The sequence below is a fragment of the Mesocricetus auratus genome, unplaced genomic scaffold (assembly GCF_017639785.1).
Source record: "Mesocricetus auratus isolate SY011 unplaced genomic scaffold, BCM_Maur_2.0 Super-Scaffold_100011, whole genome shotgun sequence".
NCBI classification, from domain to species: Eukaryota; Metazoa; Chordata; class Mammalia; order Rodentia; family Cricetidae; genus Mesocricetus; species Mesocricetus auratus.
Genome location: NW_024429195.1, coordinates 25,232,768 through 25,258,575, shown reverse-complemented (window position 1 = coordinate 25,258,575; position 25,808 = coordinate 25,232,768). Strand labels below are relative to the sequence as shown.

The 25,808-nt window shown below is 45.7% G+C and overlaps 1 protein-coding gene across 2 annotated transcripts in view; it reads right to left on the bottom strand.

Moving 5' to 3' along the window:
- Positions 1-3,877: 3,877 nt before the first annotated feature.
- The window catches only part of Ankrd50 (ankyrin repeat domain 50), a 33,292-nt gene continuing 11,361 nt past the window's right edge, over positions 3,878-25,808 (bottom strand). For both annotated transcript variants that reach the window (XM_040754467.1, XM_040754468.1), the window contains exons 3-5: positions 17,017-17,246; positions 8,221-11,765; positions 3,878-6,707 (exon numbers count right to left, since the gene is read on the bottom strand). In XM_040754467.1, coding sequence (XP_040610401.1) covers positions 8,224-11,765; positions 17,017-17,246 — 3,772 coding nt within the window. In that variant the 3' untranslated portion in view covers positions 3,878-6,707; positions 8,221-8,223. The remainder of the gene's footprint in view (positions 6,708-8,220; positions 11,766-17,016; positions 17,247-25,808) is intronic.

Below are 25,808 nucleotides of genomic sequence, written 5' to 3'. Positions count from 1 at the left end.
GTTTCTGATATGGGGTGTTGAGGACAGAATCCAGGGCACATGCTAAATGCACATTTACCCCAGAGCCACATTCCCAGAAAAATGTGAACTCTTGTTTTTACAATGTTAAGAGAGCCTGAAGATAAGCTACTGAGAAAACTCTTTGAGAATTTCATACAGGACCCTTGCATGCTACACAATGAATCTTAGTCACAAAGCTGAGACAAAATGATTGCTAGCTTGAGGCTGGTCTGGGATACATAGCAAGACTGTCTCCAAACCAAACCAATCCAAACCAAAGCAAACACTAAGTCAGGTACTTATACTATTATTTCACCCATGGCAAGCCTAGAGAGATGAAACTATGAGGAAATCTAATTAACGGTTCTTAGAGGTGGGGGTGAAAGGAAGAAACTGGTTGGGAGTAGGCAGCGAGCCTTAAGAGGCTCACAAAATATTTCCCAACTCAGTTACGCTAGGGACTGTATCAGACTCATCAAAGTTTCTCAGACCTGCTGGGCACAGTGGCATACGGGAGGCTGAGGCAGGAGGATCGAGGTCATCTTCTGCTATAGAGTGAGTTCAAGGCCAGATGGGTATACAAGAGCCTATCTAAAAGAATAACAAAACAACACTTATTCAACTATACATCAGAGTAAACACTGGCAGATCTTGCTTTAAAATACATTTAACACGACTTGTGCCAAAGCAAACTGCATTTCTGTATGTTAACAGGGGAAAACGAAATTTAAAATGTCATTTATAACAGTGTCAGTTAACCAACAAAGTACCAGGGAGCCCCGTGAATCATTGTCCATAGCTTTTTGTGGAAAACTAAGACACATCACCCAAGTAAGGATATAAACAATGAAGAAAATGAAGAGACTAAAATATATAAAAAGTTCAGTTAGTGAAAGCTCACCTGTGGAGTAAATATCTGAAACAAAGTCAGAATTTGTAAACATTGCAGTGTGCGGGGGGCAGGGGTGACAGCCACTGTGGGAGCCTTTCCTCCTTCCACTCTGTGGGTTCATTGACCTTAGATTTGGCTAAGTACCTATATTTTCCAAATCATCTTACCCGTCCTAAACCAGACTTTTAAACAATCAAAGCTTGAACCTCTCTAAAGCTCTTGGGAGATGCGTTACACAGGAGAAACTAAGACAAGCTTCCAGGAGAAGATGCGAGGGCTCCCAACACCCTACGAAAATGTAAGGAGCTACTGATGTTGGTAACTCCCAATGGATTATATTGGTCCAAAGCTACACATCCAAACACAGTGAGGAAAGTGAGCACTCTAGCAGGCGATGCCAGTTACATCACTGATTCAAAGCAACTAAGATATTAGAGGAAAACAGAGGTCAAGGCCATCAGGATCTGGGATGGGAAAAAACAAATAAGAATCTTTTTTTGTTAACTTATGCCAATTAGATCAAGAGGGCAGAGTCTTAGAAGATACTTGCATATATTTGAGTATAACATCCAAAGGACATGAGAACGGCAAAGGAGCCTGCAAACCAAGAAGCTCAAGAGGGATTATGGGTGAGCTCCCTCCAAGTTAGAATATCCCTAGTTTACTTTTATGCAGATACAAATTCAAATAGCAATGCACTATTAATACATGGCTAAACAGAGGGGAAAAAAGAAAATTAAGTAACTGTTGACAAACATGCTGAGTGAGATTCCTGTATAGAGTTGATGGAGTGGAAATGAATAAAACCACTTCAGAAGACTGAGAGTAGCTAGTAAAAAATCTGTCTTCAAAACAGATGCATATGCCCGTGATATATGCAAAAACCTGTGTCAGGTGCAGTATCTTAGGAGGCTTCAAACAGAAGTGAGCATCCAAGGCAAAGTGGGTTTTAAAGTATGGTACATTCAGTCAACAGTGGACTACTCTAACACTTCCTAAAGGACAATCAGGGCTGAGGACATGGCTGAGTAGCTAAAGCACATGCTGCTGAAGTGTGAAAGCCAGTTCAAATCCCCAGAAGCCACATAAACGCTGCATGGGCCTTGCCACCTTCCCATCTGTAATTCCAGCACTCAGAAGGCAGAGATGGGATCCCCTGCTGCAAGCCGGCTGGCATTGGTGAGCTCTGGGTCCATTCCAGGAGACCCTGACTCAGAGAATAAAGTGAAGAGCAATGAAGACTCATTCCTGATGTCAACCTTGGGCCTCCACAGATACACAAGATCACACAGACACATATGCAAACACAACTACACATACACAGGCAAATACATACAAACCCCTTCATGTAAGAAAAAACGTCTTGAAAAAAAATGAAAATCTAAACATGGTACAAATTTCAAGTTACCTTATTTTAATACTGTGTTGTTATAATTATCCTGTAATGGAAAGCCTGGCAGGCAGATGTCGTGTCTTCACAGTAACATTAACACATACATTGCACGATGAAAACTTCCCAGAAATGCAACGTGATTCTTGCATGACTCTCACCATAATTGGCATCTTTCCAACTGCTGACCAAACCCCTGCCCTGTCTGTCTCTTTGGTCCACCAGCTGAATTCTTCTTGGTCAAGAAGTGTTTTTAAAAATCCTGTATCAGTTATTTCTGCTCAAACACCTCCTACATTAAAATTACTTAGTGCATAAAAATGAGTAGAGGCAGACTTTTCCTTTCCCATAGCCACTCTCAAATAGTCACTCAGAGGTTCAATACTCATTACAAATGCTCAGCTAATGGGAGATGTCATTCTAAAATCTGTCTCTTATTGGTTGTTGAATAAAGCACTGTTGGGCCAATAGGAAAAAAAGATAGGTGGGACTAGGAGTTGAGAAGGATTCTGGGGAAGAGAAACACAGGGAGACATCATGTAGCCGTCATAACAGGTCTGGACCCTTTCTCCGGTAAGAGAAATACTTAGATTAACAATTATGGGTGAATACTTAAGTCAGAGATAACCAGTAGGAAACCAAGCAAACGGCCAACAGATTCATAATTAATATAGCCTCCTGTGTGTTATTTGGGGGACTGTAACTATGGCAGGCCCAGGCAGATGGCGAGGAAGACTACACTCTACACTTGGCCAATAGCTCAGGCTTGTTACTAACTAGCTTTTACAACTTAGCCCACTTCTATTAATCTATGTGTTGCCCCGAGGGTCATGACTGTTACTTCTATTGCATTTCGTGTGTCTAACTAGGTCTCCATCTGGCTGGCAGCTTCCTGAGTCCACCCTTCTTCATCTTGCATCCTTAGTTTGGTTGTCCCACATATACTTCCTGCCTGGCTGCTGGCCAGTCAGTTTTTTATTAACAATGAGAGAGAGATACACATTTACAGTGTTCACGATTGTTCCACAGCAAATGAATAAGTGAATGATTGCAGGAAATGATGAGTTCTAGGGAACTACATGAAATCATAAAATCATCAAGGAAAAATAACTGTTGGCCTTCTTAGGAGCCTCCCCTGGAAGGAATGGAACATACATAAACAAATGGTCTTGATGTTATGGTCATTGCTGGCCTTTGGCATGGGGGAAAGTGTCCAGAGAAGGGACTCGAACTTGGCAAAGGAGGAGCACACATTTTTATTTAGAAAATGATTCATTTCCCCAGAACATTAGATAACTACCCAGGGAGAGACTGTAGTAAAATCAAGAGGTATGCATGTACACGGCTCGTCTGGTCCCAGTAAAGGACTGATAGTGACACAGAGTGCACATGCCAGACAGGAGGGAGGAGAAAAGAAAAGCCAACGGCTATCAAAGCTGCACAATAGAAAGTCTACATCATGGTCTTCTAGCTTCTTTCGGCCAGTATTCTATCTCACCCAAGTTTGTTTGTTTAATTATGAGCTTAAAACAAGTTCTTACTATAGGCATATCATGCACGTGCTGCTCCTTAAAGGATAAAATTAAAACAAGGCATTTTCTGTAAAGCAAATAGATTTATTATGCACTTCATGTACACTGGGAAGTTGTCGCATAATATAATACAAGGAATAAAATAAAACTTTATACTGTGAAATTCAATGTACATTTTAGGTTATTTACACACCCCACACAGAGCGAACAATAGAAAGAAAGCATTTGTTTGCCACTATATTTGTGGAACGTGTTGACGGAGGGCACTAAGCAAAACTAACCGTTGCACAGCCAAACAGCATAAGGACTCGCTCCTGTCTCTGAAGGAAGGGACTGTTTTTGGCTGAGGAATCTGGTAGGAGTGGGGGAGAAAGGAACAAAAAGTTTTTGCTGTACACCACAGGGTGCTGATTTCTGGGCCTCTTTTTTCCCAAACTTTCCTGGACCCTCTCTCCAGATGTTTACTTTTCTGACATTTTACCACTTGTCATGCCAGTGACACCGACCTTAAGGAAGGGGTGTGAAGGAACGTTACAAAAAACGTTATAAACACATGACATCCCAAACAGCTGACTTACAAAATGTAAATATTTAAACTTCAAAAATATCTATTTATTGTTTAGGCGTGGGACTGTTTCTTATCTTTGTAATAGAGCAGGAGCCATTGTTGCTCCCCAGTTGTGGTCCTATCCCCTCCTCTATACCAAATTGAACACGGGGTGGGGGTTTGGGGCTGAAGCACTCAGGTCAGTCTGACCCTCACCAGAAGCCATTCTTGTTCTACTCTAAATCATAATTGATAAAAAAAAAACACCTTGAGGAATACTTATGAGAACCCCATTTTTCCAGCAGGCTCTCCTCCTACCAGCTGATCCACGTGTGTAAAGATGGCTACAAAGACACCTGGGAAGTACATATCCTTACTGTGATGAGCTGTCTTTGCCCTTTGGTCACAAGGTGCAATTTTGTAAAAGCAATAAAATTAAATAAATATGATTTCAATAATTCAAGATTAATAGAAAAACTGGCAGCTTTCAGGGTTCTCGTCCTTAAAAATAATAATAATTAAAAAAGATCCACATAAGAAGTCAGAGGTTCCTCTTCTACGGTAAATGTAGTGTGTGTGAGATGGAGTCACACTGGTCCTACTAACAGGGTGTGATCATACTTATCAACAGACTCAGAAACACTTTTAAGGCTGCCTTGCAAGAGTCCTCGTAAGTGTCATTAATCAACGTCCCATAGGGACAAGAATTCAATCCTTGAGACATTCACATTTGACTTGTCAGCATCAACCATGCCATCACCTTAACTTTGAGTGAGTTCATCAGCTGTCCCTCTTCCTGGTTGTGACTGGCGGATGGCACACAGGAAATGAGTTTGGCTGACATTGAAAAACAAAGCAAGGAAAGGCTTACACAAAGACTAAAGTGAAAAACACTCATCACAAGCAGTTACACATCTGGACTTCCATGAACAACACTACATGTGCCCTTCACACATGAAGACCATTACTGGCCTCTCATTAAAACATTCCAAAGTTTCAGTAGTAGCAATGGTTTTGTGCTCTATTTCCAAATTCTCTTTCCCAATTCCCCCTTAACAACAGCACGAGGAGAGCAAAGAATCTCCAAGGCCTGGGAGATGAACAGGACTATAGTGCTCAAGGATCAAACCACCCTTGGCTTCAAAATCATCCTGCCAAACATTGGCACATCTAGCCTGCTCCATGCTCCTGGTGCTGATGCGTCCCTTAATCATGGCATCCAGCCATCTCATGTACAATTGTGCAAAGATGAAAACAGGAAAGAGAACGTGGCCAGAAAAGTGCAAGCCCATCAGTTCTATCAAATAACAAAACATACGTGCTGTGACTAATGGTTAGTGGTATCACTTGCAATGGACAGCACATTGTACATTCAAGAACATCCATCCCACCAAGTCATTTAAATTTCAATGTACCCAATTGGTTGTGATTGGGGATAATTTGGTTATGCAATAACTGGCAAATGGAAAGATCTCAGAGCAGTGAGCATTCAGTTACAATGATAGATTACATTTCATTCAGCTGAAGGAGGTGAAGGCAGCCGGTGAATGATTCAGGGATCAGAGCCATCCTTAGCTGGACCTGGAGCCTCTATCTGCACACGTCCCCCAGGCACTAACTGCTCCGTCCCTGAGAATGTCCAAGCTTCAGGAATGATGGTCCATCTACTTGCAGGAGTGAGGACAGGCAGGTAGGAGATGGCTCAGAGCCTCTATGAATGCACAGAGCTCTTCTGCCTGTTGTCAGAGTGACCAGAGTTTGCATGCTCTGTCATTCAGCCTTACACAGATGTTACTTGACTGGAATTAAACGACCAGAGTGACTCTTTACATCACCAGAATTGATGCCCATGGAAAACTCATCACAAAGTCATTTTTTCACCTCCAAGTGGCATTAACACAGAAACTCATTTTTATCTAATGCTGAAGGTTAGCAGACAAAACACTTGCAAGAATTGCTTTATTGAGTAACATTTTTAAATACACAAGAACCAGGAACACCAGACAATGCGATGGGACCGAGTACGCGTCACAACGCAGAAAACAATAAATATGGAGACACCTGACTGTGGCACATGCACATTTACCAAATGGGAAAATACTCAAAACTGGGTTTGGTTGTAGTGAGGAACTGCAGTTTCCATTTCCATTTATTCAGTGTGGTGGAGACTGCGTCAGCATGGGGGTTACGCTGAGAAGGGCAGCCTTACTGGGTAGGCACATGACAGTAATCAGGAAACAGTACTGAGGGAGTCACAGTCTGACCAGTGCATCCTCAGGTGTCTTGCTTCCATCCGGCTGCTGGATGGCCATTCTGACAACGTCTTCTGTTTCTCAGAAGGGGAAACTGGAAAAACAAAGAAAAAAAATTACTATACTTTTCTTGTAATGACAGTTGTAAGACCTTATAAAAGAAAATTATTCTACCAAATATTTGCCCTCTGTCACATTTTTACTAATTGACGCAGATGTAGTATTTTATTTTCATAAGCGATATTATGAGTTTGCTTGCACGGGCGGGGAGGGACCAAGCATCTGGAGGAATATTTTTGAATGACCTTGGATTGGCCATCCATCCATCCATCCTCACACAAGGAGGTTTAGTGTAGAAGAGATTTGTAATGATGGTTAATTTGTCAAATTCCTAAACTGCATCACCACAGTCAAGAGGAGCAGAGGTGAAGATGACAGCTTGCCTGATGTGACTATTGCCACAAGTTGGGTCTTCTACAAAGTTGCTGGAGATCATACAACATGCTTAATGAAATCTTCAGTTTATTTATAACATGGAAATGTGCCTCTGAGAAGCACCCAAGGTATCCACATGAATTCCTGCTACGTCTCCACTCACTTTTACTTATGTGTGATGGAGGATAAAATGATTATTATTTAGTAAAAAACAAAAACACTAGTGATCTGAACCTAACATATGCTTTCCATACCTTACCCCTAAATATGTAAACCAAGTAAATGATAACCCTAACCTTCATCATGGTCCACACCTGTTCATGTTACATCAAACACTAATAGATTTCTACAAGAGTCATTGCAGTAAAAGTTGATTACAAATATAAATCTGTGATCTGTTTCTGAATGAAACAATGAAACTAACATTTGGGCCAGCTACCCACTAGGCACAGCCCAGTGCTTCAAAACCAAACAACGAATACTTAGAAAACAGCAATGTTTTCTACCAGAAATCTCCTGGTAGAGGGGAATGATAATGCAGGAAAAACTCAATCTAGAATTGATAGATGGTATATTCATCTACTTATCCAGTACATTTTTTACTGAAAGACTGTCACAGGTTCAAACAATATTCCAGCACATGAACTCAATACCGAATACAAACACATCCCTTCAGTTTAACATTTTGAGGTGGGGAAAAGACGGGGGGGATACAGAGTAAATAGTAAATAAGCATCTATGTATGTACGTATCACCAACTGTGTATCATGTCTCCCATTGTCTCTATCTCTTTTACATGTTATCTTCTCATTATTTCCATAGCTACACATATACTTATCTATGTCTATTCCCTACTATCTACCTCATCATCCTTGTATCTACACATCCATTATCAATCTATCATCTATCTATATCTATTACCTATCATTTATCTACTGGCTATTACCTATTAGCTATCCTGTCGTCTATCTATGCATCTGTATATGGATCTATCAGTCCTGTGTCACAGAGGTGCTTTGGAGAGGTGCTAGTTTGGAGAACTCACACTGAGCAGACTGACGGGGATGAGCTCCCTGAGTGCACACACCGAGGGAAGGTGCCTGCCTTAAGAGCACCGGAAACGGGATGGGAATGGCACTCGGGTTCCTCTATCCTTTCCAGCGCATCCTCACCTCTCACAAGGGTGTTTCCTTCTTGTAGTTGAAGCTGGGATCAGAGCCCTCGATTTGGAGCTTCAGGGCTTGTTTAAGGTTCAGCTCGGTCTCTGAGGGAGGGAACCCCTCCAGCACCTCCTGATGCCCTCGCTCCTGCACTGTTCGAGGGACGGAGACCCTGCCCAGGAACACCTGGTTGCTCTGCAGATGGTAATTGGGGTTCGTCATTATCCCGTTCCTCTTCTTCTGCTCCCCACTCTGCTGGTGGATGAGGAACTGCGGCTGGACGCGGCTGCCGTCCTGAGATGAAGGGACCACGATCTTACACTGAGATTCACCCAGCGTCTGTTTAGGTGGGCTACTCCCAGACTTAGCGACAGGTCCTCTTTTGTCAAACTGAGTCATTTCATATTCTAGAACCTTTGGCTGTGAGGAATTGTTTTGTTTAGCTTTCTTCCCAGCTGACCCGGACTTGCTGGAGTTTTCTGATTTGCCTCCTTTATTTGATTTTGTTGACTTCAAGCTTGGTTTTACTTGGCTCCATTCAAACTCGCTACTGGGAGAATTATGGCTATGTCCTAGGGACTGGGTTGTGGAAGAGGGGGACACGACCGACTGCCTGCTCCTGCTTCGCGGCAGCGAGTGCTGTTGGATCTGCTCTGTGAATGACAAGCTGTGGAAGCTGTCAATGGGCACCGTTTGAGCTGTGGCTGTGGAGGAAGTTGTTCTCAGAGATGAGTTTTTGGAGCTTTTCAGGGAATTGTTGGACAGAGATGACTTCTGTCGGTCCACAGTTGAGTCTGGAGACTCTGACGGAGAGCTGAAGGCATGAGTTGGCCCATTGGGCAGGCCGCGGAGGGAAGGCTGAAAGTCCCCTCCCCCAGTCCCCCCAGAGCTGTTGGACCTGATGGTCAGGGACTGCATCTTGGACGGTGCTGACTGTGGAGGCTTCTGCTCCATTGTGTGGACAGGGGAAGGGGAGCAGCCATTGAGACTGGAAGCACCGTATTTTTCTAACAACTTAATGATCTGAGAATGCCCGTTTTTGGCTGCCACCCTCATGGCAGTTCGTCCAAATTGGTCGGCGTGGTTGGGGTCAGCGCCGTGCTCCAGTAACACCTGCACCACGTCCACATGCCCCTCCTGGGCCGCAATGCACAGGGCTGTGGCGCCTTGGTTGCACGTGTGGTCCACCACGGCGCCATGCTCTATCAGAAGCTGGACCACTTTGACGTGGCCCTGCCAGGCTGCAGACTGCAAGGCTGAGCGCTTCTCATTGTCCACTGCGTTGACATCGGCGTGGCAGGCGATGAGCACCCGGACCATCTCCACATGACCCTGCCAGCAGGAGACGTGCAGTGCTGTCCTTCCCTCGGCATCGCTGGCCTCCACGTTGGCACCGTTTTCCAAAAAATACTCGGCCATTGTAAGCTGGTTCTCTAAGGCCAGTATGTAGAGCGTGGGCCGCCCATCAGCGTCTTTGTAGTTCACATCAGCCCCATGGCTGAAGAGTAATTCCACAATGTCCCGGTGTCCTTCCAGGGCAGCAACGCGCAATGCATTCCTCCCATCGTAGCCTCTCTGGTCTATGTTGGATTTGTTCTCCAGCAGGATCTGGACGCAGTCATAATGGCCCTCCTGCGAGGCCAAGATGAAGGGGATGCGCCCGTCATTGTCAATCTCATTTGTTCTAGCACCTTGTTCGATGAGAGCTTCACATATTAACCTGTGACCCTCAAAAGCTGCCATGTGGAGAGGCGTCCAGCCAGCATCGTCTCGGTGGCTCTCATCTAAGCCTCTGTCCAGGAGAGTGCGCACCACCTCCACGTTCCCCTGCGCTGAGGCTATGCTCAGGACTGTCCGGCCTTCACTGTCGATGCTGTCCACAGCTGCGCCCCAGAACAGAAGTGTGTTGACCACGGAAGCATGCCCCATGGAAGCTGCAGCCAGCAGGGGCGTCCGCCCATTGTTATCCGTGTGATCAACATCGGCTCCTCCTTCTAGAAGCAGGTCCACCACGTCCACGTGGCCTTCGTAGGCTGCCACCAGCAGGGGGGTCATGCCGTCCTTGTCGCAGTGATCTACCTCAGCCCCTCGATCAATCAGAAGGCTTACAACTGACGCGTGTCCTTTGCTTGCAGGCACACAGAGCGCGGCCACGGAGAGAGCCGTTCTGCCATCCACGTCCTCGTGGTTCACCTCTGCGCCGTGGTCCAGCAGGTGCTCCACGATCTCTCTGTGACCCATGTACGCTGCGGCTATCAGCGCAGTCCGCCCTTCGTTGTCAGCTTTGTTGACCTCGGCACCATGCTGTAGCAGGTTCAGGACAATGTCCTCGTGGCCCCCCCAAGCTGCCGCACGCAGAGCCGTCCGGCTGTCTGCATCTGCACAGTCTACCTTTACGCCAGCGTAAAGCAGGGCAGACACAACCTCGGTGTGGCCTCCCCAAGCAGCAGACCTCAGTGCTGTCCAGCCGTCCTGATCGGTGTGATTGATATTGGCTCCACACCCAATCAAACAGTTAACAACCTTCGTGTGCCCTTGCCTAGCAGCTAGAGTGAGTGGCGTGTGGCCATGGGAGTCTTCAATCTCTAAATCAGCTCCCCTGGAGACAAGCAAATTCACCACATCCAGGCTGCCACTGTATGCGGCATTGGCCAGCAGAGTTCTCCCATTGGAGTCGCACTGATTGACAGAAGCCCCATTGTCCAGTAATGTCCGAATGGAGTCCTCTCTCTCGAGGGCTTGCCGGACGATACAGGAAGTGCGGTCATCCTCGCTGTTGACGTGAGCGCCGGCTCGGATCAGCAGCTGCAGTACCTCTTGCTCCTTGGGTATTAAGGTGGACAGCGAGTCCTTGACGGGGGTGCCATTCCATATCATCCACAGTGCCAGTTCGGCTGGTTCCAACTGCAGGTTGGAATTAATCAAGTGCAAGGCAAATTCTTGTGCTTCCAGTGGGGTCAGGTTGCGGGCCTGGCAGGTGTAGCTCATGGCCAACATCCTGTGCCCTTCCGCAGCATTGCACAGGTACTTCTGGGTACAGTGCTTCACATCCAGGAGCCACTCGGCAAAGCTGTGGTGAAACAGGATCTTGGTGCTGCCCAACCCATCCACCAAGAGCTTGGACAGGACATCCAGCTTGCGCTGAAAGTCTTCCAAGGTTAGAGACATGTTTTTGGTCCACACGGCATGGTATAATTCTGTCATGGTCAGGGGCCGGCAGGCTGCAAGGATCACGTTCAGTATGGGCTGAACTTTGGCAAACTGTTTTCTGACAAAAAGTCTCTGGCAGAGCCAGAGGTAGAGACCATTCAGGGTTCCTGGGATGTCTCGGATCTCCCGAAGCATGATGAAATTCTCTACAACTCCATCCAGCACGCGCTCTAGATACAGGAAACACCCGCTGCTCTTGATGTGCAGCTGGTTCAGAGTCTCCGCCGTCTCCTTGGTGAGGTGCTGCCGAAGTGCCTCCTCTTGGTCCAGGCGGTGGAGGATGTACTGCTGTACGTCCTTGACGATGTACGCCTTCCGAAGGTCATCCAAACTGATCTTCCTGAAACCTGCAGAAGACATCCAGGCAGAGTGAGTAGAAAACAGAGGTGGGGACGTGTGTAAAGAGAATGAATCCATGCAAATAACCTGACTCATGGGTTAGTACTAATATGTAAAGCAGTTTCGTCACGTGGAAACACACAGATGACAAAGCAATGGTTTCATTTTCCTACCAACAAACTTGGCTAGTACCTGCTCTTGTGGCTCAATGACTATCTGAACCTCTTTGCAAGAAGCACTAAGTGGACACAGACATACACAGCTACAGAAGTACCGTCTGAAGATACTGTAAATATCAAAGTCGTGAGAGCCAAAGACGTCTGTTTTTACGGGACGACCTTTTGTTTTTTTTTTTTTTTTTTTGGTTTTACAAGACAGGGTTTCTCTGTATTGTTTTGGAGGCTGTCGGTCCAGCCTGGCCTCGAACTCACAGAGATCCGCCTGCCTCTGCCTCCCGAGTGCTGGGATTAAAGGTGTGCGCCACCACCGCCCGGCTCCATGACATGACATAGGGCTTGCTGAGTGTGGGTAAGTCACAGGTGACTCCGACATGTGTCTTGACCAACAGGACTGAGAAGGTGTCATTGAAAAACAAACAGTATGTCTCAGGAGAAGGCTGATCACTTCAACTATCTGAACCCAAGCTTGAAATACCTGAATGAATTTATTAAAAAGCGCAATCTTCCAACAACGAACAAGATGAAATAACTCATGTGCAAAACCTTACATTCATAGAGTGGGATCTATAAACACGCACCACACACATGTGCAGTACCCAAATCCTCCACATCACAAGATAAACTCTGAAAGAGACTGACCTACGACGAAGGTTTAGAGTGGAGTTTGGCCTGAGTCTGGTCTCTCCTGAATTCTGGGCTGTGTAAGAATGCACTTCACAGCATGCCTTGGCCGTGTTACTGCCTAGTGTGCATTCATTTGAGCTGTTATTCCATACAGTGAATACTCACCTGCCCAATAAACTCATGTGTGTGCTTCTGCTGTGTTCCTTTAGAAAACACATTTCAACCAAAGCACATTAGAAGAAAAGCTGGGCAGTGGTGCAAACCTTTAATCCCAGCACTTGAGAGGCAGAGGCAGGTGGATTCTATGTGTTCGAGGTCAGCCTGATCTACAGCAAGAGTTCCAGAACAGCCAGGGGGCAACACAGAGAAACTCTCTTAAAAACCAAAAGTAAAAAGACTCAAAAACCCCACACTTTATTTTGCTTTCATTTAGTGGCTGTATTTTATAGAGTTTTATAAGCATAATTTGGCCAGTGGCATTTTTGTTGATTTGGGCTGTTTACTGACAATTGGGTATTTAATTATTTTAATTTGATAACATAGAATAAACCCTCCCAACCTAAAGAAAGGCTGAGCAAATCCCCTGGAATGTCTGACATCCCACACATCCTAGCCATTTGAGATGACTGGCCTCCAAATCTCTTCCTGAATGTTCATTTCCTTGTTGACTTACAAAATCATTAAAAACAGTTTAGGGTAAAAAGGACCACACTTGGGGAGGTGGTGCCTACCTGTGATCCTAGTACTGGGAAGCTGAGGCAGTATGGTTACGAATTTGAGGCCAGCCTGGGGTACACAGCAAGGTCTAGGCCTGTGGCTAATAAAACAATTCTAAAGTGGTATGCAATAGTGTTTTAAAGTTTCCAGTGATGTGCACACAGACTGATCTATGGGAAAGATTATACAACCATTATGCATAAATATCTATAATTGAGGCTAATGAACTAAGATGATCTGATGGAAATTTGAGATAACAAAAGCAGAATTGGGCTAAAGAGAATGCACCAGGTGAGCTCTCCTTGTGTGTGCAGTCCTGGGACTGACTGCGGGGCGAGGGCTCTTACCCACTGGCTGCCTGCACTGTTAAGTCTTCACTTACACATCTGTCATGTGCACCGTGAAGGAGGCGATCCTACCTTATAAATCAGTCAAGTCCAAGCACAGAGTGCTGCCCAAGTCATCCACCGTGACTGAAGGGGTCAGCATCAGGGCTTTGTGTGATGCCGACAGAGACGGGAGGAGGGAGAGGTGGAACACAGAACGCATGCTATACAGATGCACGCCAAATGCTCACAACTTGAAACCCAATCTCTCCCCAGATCTAAAGAGTGATGTGGATTTAACAAGAATTTATATTTCCTACCAGAAACAGCTATGTCAAAAAGACAGAATTAAGGGCAGAGGGTGGGTAGCTTGTGCCAACAATCCTAGCACTAGGGAGGCAGAGGCAGGAAGACTGTTAAGGTTCAAGGTACACATAGTAAGGGCCATTCCAGCCAGAGCAAGACTTAGTGGCAAAAACAAAACGGAAATAAGAGCAGCGGTTTAGTTTAGCTCAGTAGTGCAAAGCTCTGGACTGAGCTGCAGCACCTAAAGAAGAAACTGAACACACACACACACACACACACACACACACACACACACACACACACACGCGCGCGCGCGCGCGCACGTGCACACCTGAAACTATCCACTGACCAACAACCTTGAGCACTGGAAATGACCATTTATTGGGGTGCTGGTGATGGAACTGAGCACCACACTCATATAGGGAAGTTGCCACAGAGCTATCTCTTTTGAGTCAGGGTCTCTCACTGGCCTGGAACTCGCCACATAGGCTGGGCTGCCTGGTCAATGAGCCCCAGAGGTCCACTTATCTCGGTTTCTCCAGTAAGGAGCCTATCACACTCAGCTTTTTTTTTTTATGTGAGCCCTGGAGCAGGTGCTCTGACAAATGAACCATCTCCCCAGGCCCACTAAACCACTGTGCTAATTTTAGTAAAATATTTCAGTGTGTACGACACTTCTGATGCTGGCTAAACAAATGGGCTTGAGACTCTGCTCACAAATCAGGGCACACAGTCATACCCTGATAGGGCCTGACCCCATGCTTACAAACAAGCGCTCACACGGTCAGTACCCTCTTTTCACAGAGACTGCATCCTAGTTGAGAGGATGATCAGTAAAGACTCACAAGACATCCAGATAAAAGTTAAGTGATACTAGATCCATGAAAAATAAAACCAGATGGAGTGAGTGTGTGACTATGAAAGAGGGGGCCACAGAGAAGCAAGAATGGGAAACACAGTCTGTATGTGAATGTCCTGTTTGGGTAGTGACCCAAGCAGGAAGATGGCAAGAAATTCAGGGGGTGAACACTTTATCAGAGCATCATGTGCAAACCGTAAAGCAGATGAAGCACCCTGACTTGGCAAAGGCTGGCTGAAGAGAATGCAGAGGAAGCCCTCATGCTGAGGCAGGCTCGGAAATCACTCATGCACGAAAGACTGATATAGCAGAAGTAACCCAGGTCCATGATGGACACACTTCCTAACTCAGCAAGTCCAAGTGGACTGGAGGACAGAGGGTCGCTGATGGAGGATACAGGGTTTTGACCACACCATTCTGGCAACTGAGGTTGAGTATATCACCCAAAATGCCCGGGATGGGAAGCAGTTTAGATTTTTTTCAGATTTTTGTAGTATCTGTGTGTGTATAATGGAAACCATCTCCAGCACAGAGCCCATCTGTGTCACACGCACATTATTCATACAACCTAGAAGTGCAAGCGGTATTTTAAATGCCGCACAAAACAAAATCTCGACCTGGAATTCTCCTTGGATGCACTCAGTTTTTGGATTTTGGAGCACTTAGGACTTTAGGTTTCAGACTAATGAGGATCAACCTGCAGTGAAAACACAGGGATAATACAGACACCAAGGAACAGAGGAAAGAAAGGATGAAGAGGAGGCGTTTCATCACAGCGATAAAAATCCAAAGCAAGATGACAGGGAAGGAAAGGGTTTATTTCATATTATACCTTGTCCTCCATCAGTCAAGGAACTCAGGGTAGGAACCTGGAGGCAGGAGCTGACTCAAGAGATCCTCGAACAACACTGCTTACTGCCTTGCTCAGCCTGCTTTCTTTATACAAATCAGGACCATCTGCCTGGGGTGGCACCACCCACAGTGGGCTTGGCCTTTCAACATCAATTATCAATCAAGAAACTGCCACACAGGCTTGCACACAGGCCAATGTTGTTCACAACTAAGGTTTCACCTTCCCGAATGTCTCTAGCCAGCACACTTGTTCACAAGAAAGAATGCCCAGCTGATGAGACCAAAGACCCAGACTTATGAGCAATAGTAGGAATTCAGATCAAAACCGAATTTTATTAACAAGTGAAATGAATGAGATGACTAGAATGAGAGCAATGTGTACAAAGCCCTTACCATGCCTCAGGCACATCTAACCTCATAGGGGCCCACTTTACAGACAGCAAACAGGAGGTTAGACAAGCTGCCTGAGGTCACACAGACAGTGGTAGACACTAATGTGTACCCATTGTAGTGACTCATTTGTGCAAACAGAAGACCACAGCTTGGGGCTGGAGAGATGCTCAGGGGTTGCAGCATGTATTGCTTTTGCAGGTGAGCTGAGTTTGGTTCCCAACATCTCCACTGGGCCACAACTATCTGCAACTCCAGTTGGAGGGTATGTGGAACTCAAGTGCACACATACATACGCACTTAAAAATGAAATGTAAAAGTTCATAATGTACACAGAACATAAAACAGGCTGATGATGCTGGATAACATGGATAGAAAGAGAACAGACCACACCATAGGGGCTGCCACATAGCACTGGCTACGGTCACATTCACCAAAATCTTTCCCTCCTGTGGCCTTAGATTATATTAAGTGCTCTACTTAGCCCTGTCATAATGAAAGGAACGCACATGAGAACCTCTTGCAGGACTTCAGGAGCCATGGGGGAGATACTGACTAATGACTAATGAGCTGTAAAGTGAACTGATGGACTGAAGAAGAGCACAGCTAATTAGTCACTCAGTCTTACATGGGAAGTAGGGAAAGAGCATTTTCCTATGTGCACACATCCATGTGTGTACACACATGTGGAGACCAAGGATAACTTTGGGTGTCACTCCTCCTCAGAGCCATTCACCATTTTCTTTGAGACAAAGTCTAGACTAGGCAGGAGGGACAGCAAGCCCTAGGGGTCTGTCTGTCTGTCTCAGCCCAAGGAAAGAATTCTGGGAAAAAGCCAATGTTAAAATACACCATGCTTTATTTTTAATGTGATCTTAAGGTTTGGTGGCAAGAGGCTAAGATGGTTTGTGCCGCAGTTAGGCCTCTGCCCATGTACTCTGCTCCCTAGAAGAAACCCAGCCAGTTCTGGAGCACACAACACTCTAGGCATCACGATCTTGCTCACCAGTGAACATTTTAGTGACAGCTCTGCTCTGTTTCCGGGCAGAGCAGAGAAGCAGTAGCCATGGGGGAAAGAACTCGTGGTGACCAGCCAAGAGCTCTGCCACAGTCCCGGAGAGGCTGGGGGATGTCTGCTCTCCTTCCATCACATTGCAGCCTTCGTCCACGGAGTCAACCAGCAGGTAGAGGCTCTGTGAGGGTGGCTTCATCCCCAGGAGTGGGAGCAGCACACACCTGTAAGACAGCCACAGAGCAGGTCAATGTCACCAACAGGGCACTGAAACTCATAGTCTGCATATTGGCATTATTAGTTACAATGCTGTAAAAATAAAGAGATTTCAGGTAAAAATGCGTCTTCTAAGTAGCTCACTTCCCAATAGCATCAACTTCTACAGTACAGTGTGTATTATGCACTTGCCTGTGTATACGCTGTGACTCAGTGTAATTAAGGGTGGTAGGAACTAGATGAAGCTAGACGTTAACACCCTTCCTAGTGTTCTTTGTCGGTTATAAAATGCTTACGCTGACCATGTGGTGAAAACAGAAAAACTTGGAGGACACCATAGCAGGAAGAAACCTACTGTCCTGGTTTGTTTTTTTGGTCAACTTGACACAAGTTAGCATCATCTGGGAAGAAATAGCCTCAGCTCAGATGATGACTCCATTAGTTAGGTCTGTGGGCAAGTCTGGACTGCATTTTCTTGCTAATCACTGATGTGGGAGGATCCAGCCCACTGTGAATAGTGCCACCCTGAGGAGGTAGTCCAGGGAAGTATCAGAAAGTAGCTGACAAAGCCATGATGAGCAAGCCGAGAAGCAGCACTCTTCTACGGTCTGAGTCAGGGCCTGCCTCGAGTTCCAGCCCTCAGTGATGCTACCTGGAAATAAACCCTTTCCTCCTCAAGTTGCTTTTGATCACAGTCTTTATCACAGTGATACAAACTTAACTAGGTCAGAAATTAGCACTAAGAGTACTGTGGTGTTAGACTTGATCATGTTGTTTTTGGGAGGATGTAGAAATCCTTGGGACTGTGGGTTGGAAAAGTCAGAGGGCCCAGAGCTTAATGAACTGTTGTGGGAAATTGGAAAATAATGCTGAGAGCAGAGCAGACAATGGAGGGCTGCCTTGTGAAGTTTCAGAGGGAAGCAAAGACTCTACTGGGGCAATGGTGTGATATTTTGTATTAAAAATCGGTTTTGTGGTCAGCTGCTGTCAAATAGCCAGACGTGATTCAACAAGAGAGCAGAACTACTCAAGTGAAATCTTCACTTTCCTGGGGCAATCAACACTGGTCAGCTGGGGCTGAAGAATCTGCTGTGATGAAGAAGAGATCAGCATCACTGAGGTGAAATCTTCTGCAATGGGTTTCCTCAGAGTCAGCACACAGAAGAAGAGTGCTGCTTACTGGCTTGCTCATCATGCCTGGCCAGGACCACTAGCCTAGGGATGGCCCTGCCCACAACGGGCTGGGCCCTCCTTCATCAATCACTAATTGTGAAAATGCCCTACAGCTGGACTTATGGAAGCTTTTCCTCAACTGAGAAAATGAGATGATTCTAGCTTGTGTCAAGTTAACATAAAACTAGCCAGCACATTCAGTCTCTTTAAGATATCAACACCCACTACTGCACCTTACCCTAGGTAGTATTTTGTCTGCTGTGAACACAAAGGTTGATTGAAACAAACCAACCAACCAGTAGCACAGGTTAGTCTAGCAGTTCCACAAACACACATCTATCACATGAACCAAAGATCCCTGTCCTCCCTGTCCTTAGTATCTACCACTCTCGGCCAGATGAGAGTCTGAATGAGCTTCAGGGTTTGTAGTTTCACCTAGAGCCCATACCAGAAACACTTAGATGCACGCCACCTGGGAAATGAACAAACTGCATACATCACACAAGAGGCTGCCAGTGCAACAGAAAGGGAAACAGAAAATAATAGGCTAAGAGATTCACACAGCTTCCCTTCCAAGAGAATGGACCAAGATCCAAAAAGCTTTGTGTCTGAGAATATCAAACCGGCTTCCCAAGAAAGAGCGACAAGATCCTCTGTACCACTGCTGTAGGATATTTGAGCGAACTGTGTAAAAATATATTGTTTTACCTTCCCTGCCAAAGGCACCCGATTAGTTTAACAAAAAGCTGAATGTCCAACAGCTAGGCAGGAGAGAATAGGTGGGACTTATGGGGGAAGTAAGGAACTCTGGGAAAAAGAGATACGGAGGGAAGCAGACATACATTATGGAGAAAAGGTAACAAGCCATGTGTCAAAACATAAATTGATAAAAGTAGGTTAATTAAGTTATAAGAGCTAGTTGGAAACAAGCCTAAACTAAATGCCAAGCTTTCATAATTAGTAAGTCTCCATGACATTATTTGGGAGCTGGCAGTCCCCAAGAAAAAGTTCAACACAAGAAAGTCCTACTATATACCATCACTGATTCTACATTTGTTAAAATCATAGAACTGTACAAAAGTCATTATTATTGCATGAAAATCAAAAAATTATTAATGCAATATATAATAAAATATGCAAGGAAAATATAATAAGCCTCTTCTAGTAATGTATTCCTTGGTGTGGGAGTCTGAATTCTCAGTAGTCTGACTCTGCTCTTCACACACTAATGCTGAGCAAGTCAATAAACAGAAAGCCTTTGTTCATGGAATAGTGTGGCCAGGGCCTTCAATCCCATCATTACTCCTAACTACCAAGGTCCACCCTGCCCTGGCAGCATGCTGAGTCCAACTACAGGTTTCTGCTTCCAGGCTCTGACCAATAATTGCTACTTACCCATTCCCTCCAACTTTGTGGGCCTGCCTGTGGGCCTTTAAACAGACCCTCTCTCATGCCAGAACCCTCCTTGTATGCCTGCTACCATGCTCCCTCTTCTCTCCACCCCCAGAGCTCAGCTCAAGTACACTCACAGAAGGCTGAGATTGCACTGCTCACTCTGCCACCTGACACAGGAAGGGTGCTGCTCAAAACTCAGCAACTGGGACTCATCAAGCCACCAAGAAACTGGTAGCATAGGATCTACCTTCCTGATCTCTAAGGGGAGAGGAGGAACTGCCAGGAGAACTCACTTTCCCCTACCAAGAGCTCACCCAGAACCCTGTTAAGAGTTACTTATGTTTGCTGGGTGAATGGATGAATGGTCTGCTATATTTATAAAACGTCTGTTTATAAAGATTTTTTTATCCCAAATACATAAGATATTCACAACACTCAAGAATAAGAGTATTACAACTCCAGTACTGGCAGAACAGTGTTCTCCATTCCCAAAAGTGAACATAAACGACTCACTGCTGGCTTTTACTCAGCTCCTATGGGCTTGTGGTGGTTGCCTTTACATGTTAACTTGACTGGGCCACACAATACCCACACGTGGTCATCTGCTCTTCTGGATTTTTCTAAGGTTTGAAATAGTGGTTCTCACCCAATCAGTCAGAAGCTAAGTGCATAACTGCCTGAGCTGGGACATCCGTTTATTCTTTTCTTCAGGTTCAAAAGAACCAGCTGTCTGGGTCTTGAGAACATGAGCTTTGCAATGAGAACTTGCACCACTGGCTGCCCTGATTCAAGTCAGCTTTCCTAGGTCCCCAGAGCGCTAACTGCATGCACACCTGGTAGTTCTCAGCATGTATCACCATGGAGGCGAGCTCCTTAGAATTAACCCATTTACTACGACTTCTATGGAACATTTTGAGGGCTTACTCTAAAGCCATTTACGTGTTACTTTCCACGTACTCTGAGGATTTCTATGTGGATTGCTTACCTTGGACCTACACAGCACATTTCTACCACCTGCTCCTTTCTACAGGGTGCTGGGAGAGTACTTTACTTCACAGTACCGAAGAGGGGCTCGCTTTGTGATTTCTTTTAGGGTTAGGTTCTCAGAATAAACAAATGAAACTATTCAGAGAACACACTGGACTATAAAGATAAGCAGTGTCATGCACTGCAAGAAGGTACCTCGGCTGCAGAACATCTGTGATCCATAAATTCAGTAGGGCTGTTACAGTCCATGTAACAGTGGGGACTTGAACCTTCTCAGACACCAGAAATGTCCTGAGAAATACCCGATGCCAACTCTGGGATCCAGTCTCAATAAAGCAGAAGCGCGTGACCTCATTCCTCCATTTCTGACAAACATTTACTCTCACTGTTAGGACATGAGGACATGGCTACTGATGCAAACCTCAGCTGGCATGACCTTGAATGGTTCCACTGCCCCAGTGCTGAGGAGGGAAATGCAAATTCTGGAAAAAAGCCTCCCTCTCTCTCTCTGTTTAAACACTTAGTTCAAAGAGTATTTACAAAAAACACATACTCAGAGCTAGTAAGTGAAAAACAGCAGATACCAGTAGCTAAAAATGGGACAAGATAAAAAAAAAACCCAAAACAAAAACCTACAATACAACTATTTCAAGTAGGTTACATTAATTTTGCAAATACATTAAAAAAGGTCAAGTCCAACAGTGGCCTACCACAGGCTCCCTGTGCTGGACAGTTTATGTCAACTTGACACAAGCTAATGTCATCTAAAAGGAAAGAACCTCAATTAAGAAAAATGCCTCCATAAGATGGCTGTAGGCAAGCCGGTAGGGCGTTTTCTTAATTAGTAATTGACGAGGAAGGGCCCAGCCCATTGTGGTTGCTACCATCACTGGGCTGGTGGTTCTGAGTTCTGTAGGAAAGCAGGACGAGCAAGCCGCAATGAACAAATCAGTGAGCAGCGCTCCCCCATAGCCTCTGCATGAGCCCCTACCTCATGCAGGTTCCTGCCCTGACTTCCCTCAGTGATGGCCTGTGACCTGGAAGTGTCAGTTGAAACAAACCCTTTCCTCCCCAAGTGGCTTTGGCCATGGTATTATCTCACAGCAATCATAACCATAGCTAGGATGCTCCCCATCCCGCAGCCCTGGTGCTGCTAAACAATTCCTGGTATTTTTATTCACAATAGAATACCAGAATCCTCTACTGAGCTGGGGTCGACAGACATTAAGGCCTCTGCTCTGTCTATAAGAGAGAGTGGGAAGTGAGGCAGGCACAAAACTTTGGAGCTCATGCATCTAAGAGCAAACTGTGTCTCAGTGTTAACTCTGCTTCCTATGTAATAGTATTACTGGCTTCTACCTCATGAGTACGCACTTCTGTTGCGGGCTCAGGCCTGTGGAGAAAACATGAAAAGCAAAAGGGATGAAGATGGGAAGAGTCAGCGAGGTCCTGTGGATTCTGAACATCGTGGCTCTGCACTCCCTCTGTTACCTGCTGGTTCCACAGTGAGAATGTGCACATCTTTCTCTCTAAACACTCACATCCGAGACCCTTTCTCTGGGCTTCAGCACAGTACTCGTTCAGTGATGAGTGGTACACGACTGTGGTTTCACAGATAGACTGTTCCACATCATAGATTCTCACTCATAGGCTGAGGGGATGGCTCAATGGGAAAAGCAATTACTGTACAGGCTGAGGACCACAATCAGAAACCCTGGAAACCAGGCAAAGTGCGTAATCCTGAAACCCAAAACTGCTCATGAGAAATGGAACATGAAGACAGGAGAGTAAGTTCAAAGGCCAGACAGTCTGGAGTGCTCAGTGGCAAACAGGAGGAAAAGGAGAACAAGACACCAAGAGTGTCCACTACCCGCCACATGCACAAGTGTCCATAACTTGTAAGTGGGCTAAGCTAAGCTGTTCTGATTCCAGGGGAGGGTAAAGAACCAAGATCCTCAAAATCTCACACAAGACACTAAATTCAGGGCTGAAAGGTCTTCAGGTCACCAGGGCATGCATGCCCTTGAAGAGGTCACTGGGACTCTGGCCTCTTTTTCTCTTTCAGTACCCAGCCATGAGGACAGCAGTTGTGCTTTGAACATGCTCCCCAACTGCTGGCTAGCACGCCCAACAGAGGCCTAAGGATAGTGGGCTCCCCTGACCAGAGACCAGAACTTGGAAAACTGTGAGGCAAACCAGCCTTTGTGTTTGAGTGGCTTTTCCCAGATTGGCAGAGTGTGATATGACCAGATCACACACTTTGAATCCTCCAGTTTCAAGTCTCTCTCCTCCCTGTAAAATTCAGTATCCGAGTAATATCCAAATAAGAGCTGAGGTGGAGAACCCCATGTAGCATGTGTCATTTACCTAACAGGTCAATGCCAAATCTGGCATGCGCTAAATTATCTTAGAGTACACACTGACATATCTGCCAGTCATTTTATCAATAAATTATTCAAAATAAACAAGAACAAAACAAAACAAAAAACCCCCAGGCTTTAATAATTTTTTTCTTTCTAGGGGGTTTTATTTGTTTTTTACAGAAGATTAAAAATACTAATAATTTTTATCTTTTTTTTTCTCTTGGGACAACAAACTTAGATTGTGTTTTCTTTCCTTAGAAATAAATTAATCATCCATCCAATAAATTAAAGCATTTGTAAGGGGGGAAGATGACGACAGCTGATATTTCCAATCAATCATGGATAAAATACTATCTATTCATTCACCGAGCCAGCAGTAACAACCAGCTGATAATTAAAACAAGGTCAGAGTATAGCCAATCTAAAAGGAGAAACCTGTTTCTGAAACCTTGACCAAAGCAAACATGGAATATGATAACAAAGAAAAATGTAGGGCAGGCAAAAGCAACTCCAGAAGTTTAGCTCTGAGTGAACTACGTGAACCCAACCCGCCTAAAGGTGTGCAATGATGGCCAGAAACCTGCCAGCCATACAGAGAGCACGCACACAGTCTCAGGAAGGCAGGAACTGAGCGGGAAAACATCTGCGTCAATACTGGAATCAACTTGGGGTAGTGACTTCAAGTGTCACATTGCTACCCTCATGTAAAGGTAAAGCTGATGGAGAGGCCTGGACAGGGGGATCACAGCAAGCAGAATGGAGAGTCTGGGGATCCAGACAGAAGAGGGGTGTAAAAGACAGGATGGCCAGAGTGGCCACTCTAGACCAGACCTAGTACTGATAGTGCACAATCCAGCCCGAGGACTTAGAAAAGCCACATTCACATTCACAGAAATGGAGCAGGGATGGATTTCTTTTAAAGAAACCACACAAGGCACAGATCTATAAAATGGGAACGTTCCAGGGCATTCCATCCTTGCTGACTCTGCAGAGTGAATGTGGTGAGTGGCAACAGCACAGGGCTGCCAGAGCCACCAGGAAAAACAACGGCCAGATGACAACACCTGCATTTATAACGGGGGGGGGGGAGGTGACAAGAAGCCTAGATGAATCGCCACTCCAGGGCCAGGGAACGGGGTGTTTTCAAAGACAGGGACTGGCCTGCTGATTCCAGAATCATCTGGTGATCCGGAGCTGTGAGTGGTCACAGGTGCAGACCAGGAAGCAGCTGGGCTTACCAAGGGACTGCCAGGAAGCAAGCCCACAGGGCCGGTAGAGGTCAGTCAGGCCACTTTACAGAGCAGCCAGTCTGAAGTGTCTGCACACAGATTGGTTTTCCCCAAGGTGTGTTTGCTAAGTCCTGGTCGGTGTTTACAAGGCTGAACAAAGTAGGCCAAGTGTGTCTGCAGGCCAGCAGGCCAGCTCTCAGCCTGCATGCTGGAAAGAGAATTCTGCTTACTTTAAACACAAACAAAACTCTAGAGAGCTGGCAGAATCTGAGGTTGCAAAGGGCAGGGCACTACAGGGATAATCTAAGCATAGCCCAGGAAGACCTAACTAAACCTCTGAGCACCAAGGGACTGAGATGTCTCCAGGACCTGGTCAAAAGTGTGGCAAACTATACCAAAGAACACAAGCAGACCAGGGGTTTGGCAAAGACCACAGAGTCTCCTGATGATAGATTCCCATTGGCACTGCTGGCTCAAGGAAGGAAAGGTCTTCACCGATGAGAGACACCATCAGGACACTGCTATCACCCAACACACTGACACACACTTAAAATTGTATGGAGGGTGGGGTCTGGGCCGGAGGGAAGGCTCAGTGGTCAAGAGTGCTTGCCACCACCGCCCGCCTACTAGTGGGTAAATGCATCTGCAGTCAAATCTGAAAACCCGACTCCCCACAGATGTTAATGGCATGGCCGTGCCCACAAACACACACACACATATAAATAAATATATGCTTAAAATTAGGAATATAAATTGGGAACCTGCTGGCAAAAGAAGCAACAGAAAGCCAGACAATCCAGGTATTTTCAGGATTCCAGGTTCTGGCTGCTTCCCATACCATTCTTCACAGTATGTCATGTAGACATGGGCGTATGTCAGAAGACAACTTCACTAGAGTCTCCTACACTAACCCACTCTGGCTCACAGCTCCAGTTTCCTCTAACCATGGTCATGGGGGACAAATTCACACCTTCGCTGGAGATGTTCCCTTTGCTCTCTTATCCTGGCAGCCTGTTCATCAGATTCCATATCCGCCTTAACAACAGTTCCAACACTCTGTCTCCCTTGAAATGGACTTTGCATCTCTCCTTTATTGCTCCTGGCCTTCTACCGTGCCTTCCCTGTATTCTACAAACATCCACAAGCCCGCAGGTTCTCAGCTCCTGCATCACAGTGAAGGCTTCGGTCTCCCAAGTACTTACCTCTAGTATTTATTCATGATGCCAGTGGTTCGAGCTTTCTTATGCTGTGGCTATTCCCAAAACCTGTCGGGTCACTCACTGCCATGCAGGATCCTCAACAGCAGCAATGTTTTACAACGGACACCTTTGTGCATAGTCCTAGCCTCCTACTACAGCGATTCCTTTCTTAATCAGAAAACCCACCAGGTTTTCAGCCCATGTTCCTACTCTGCCTGCTCATG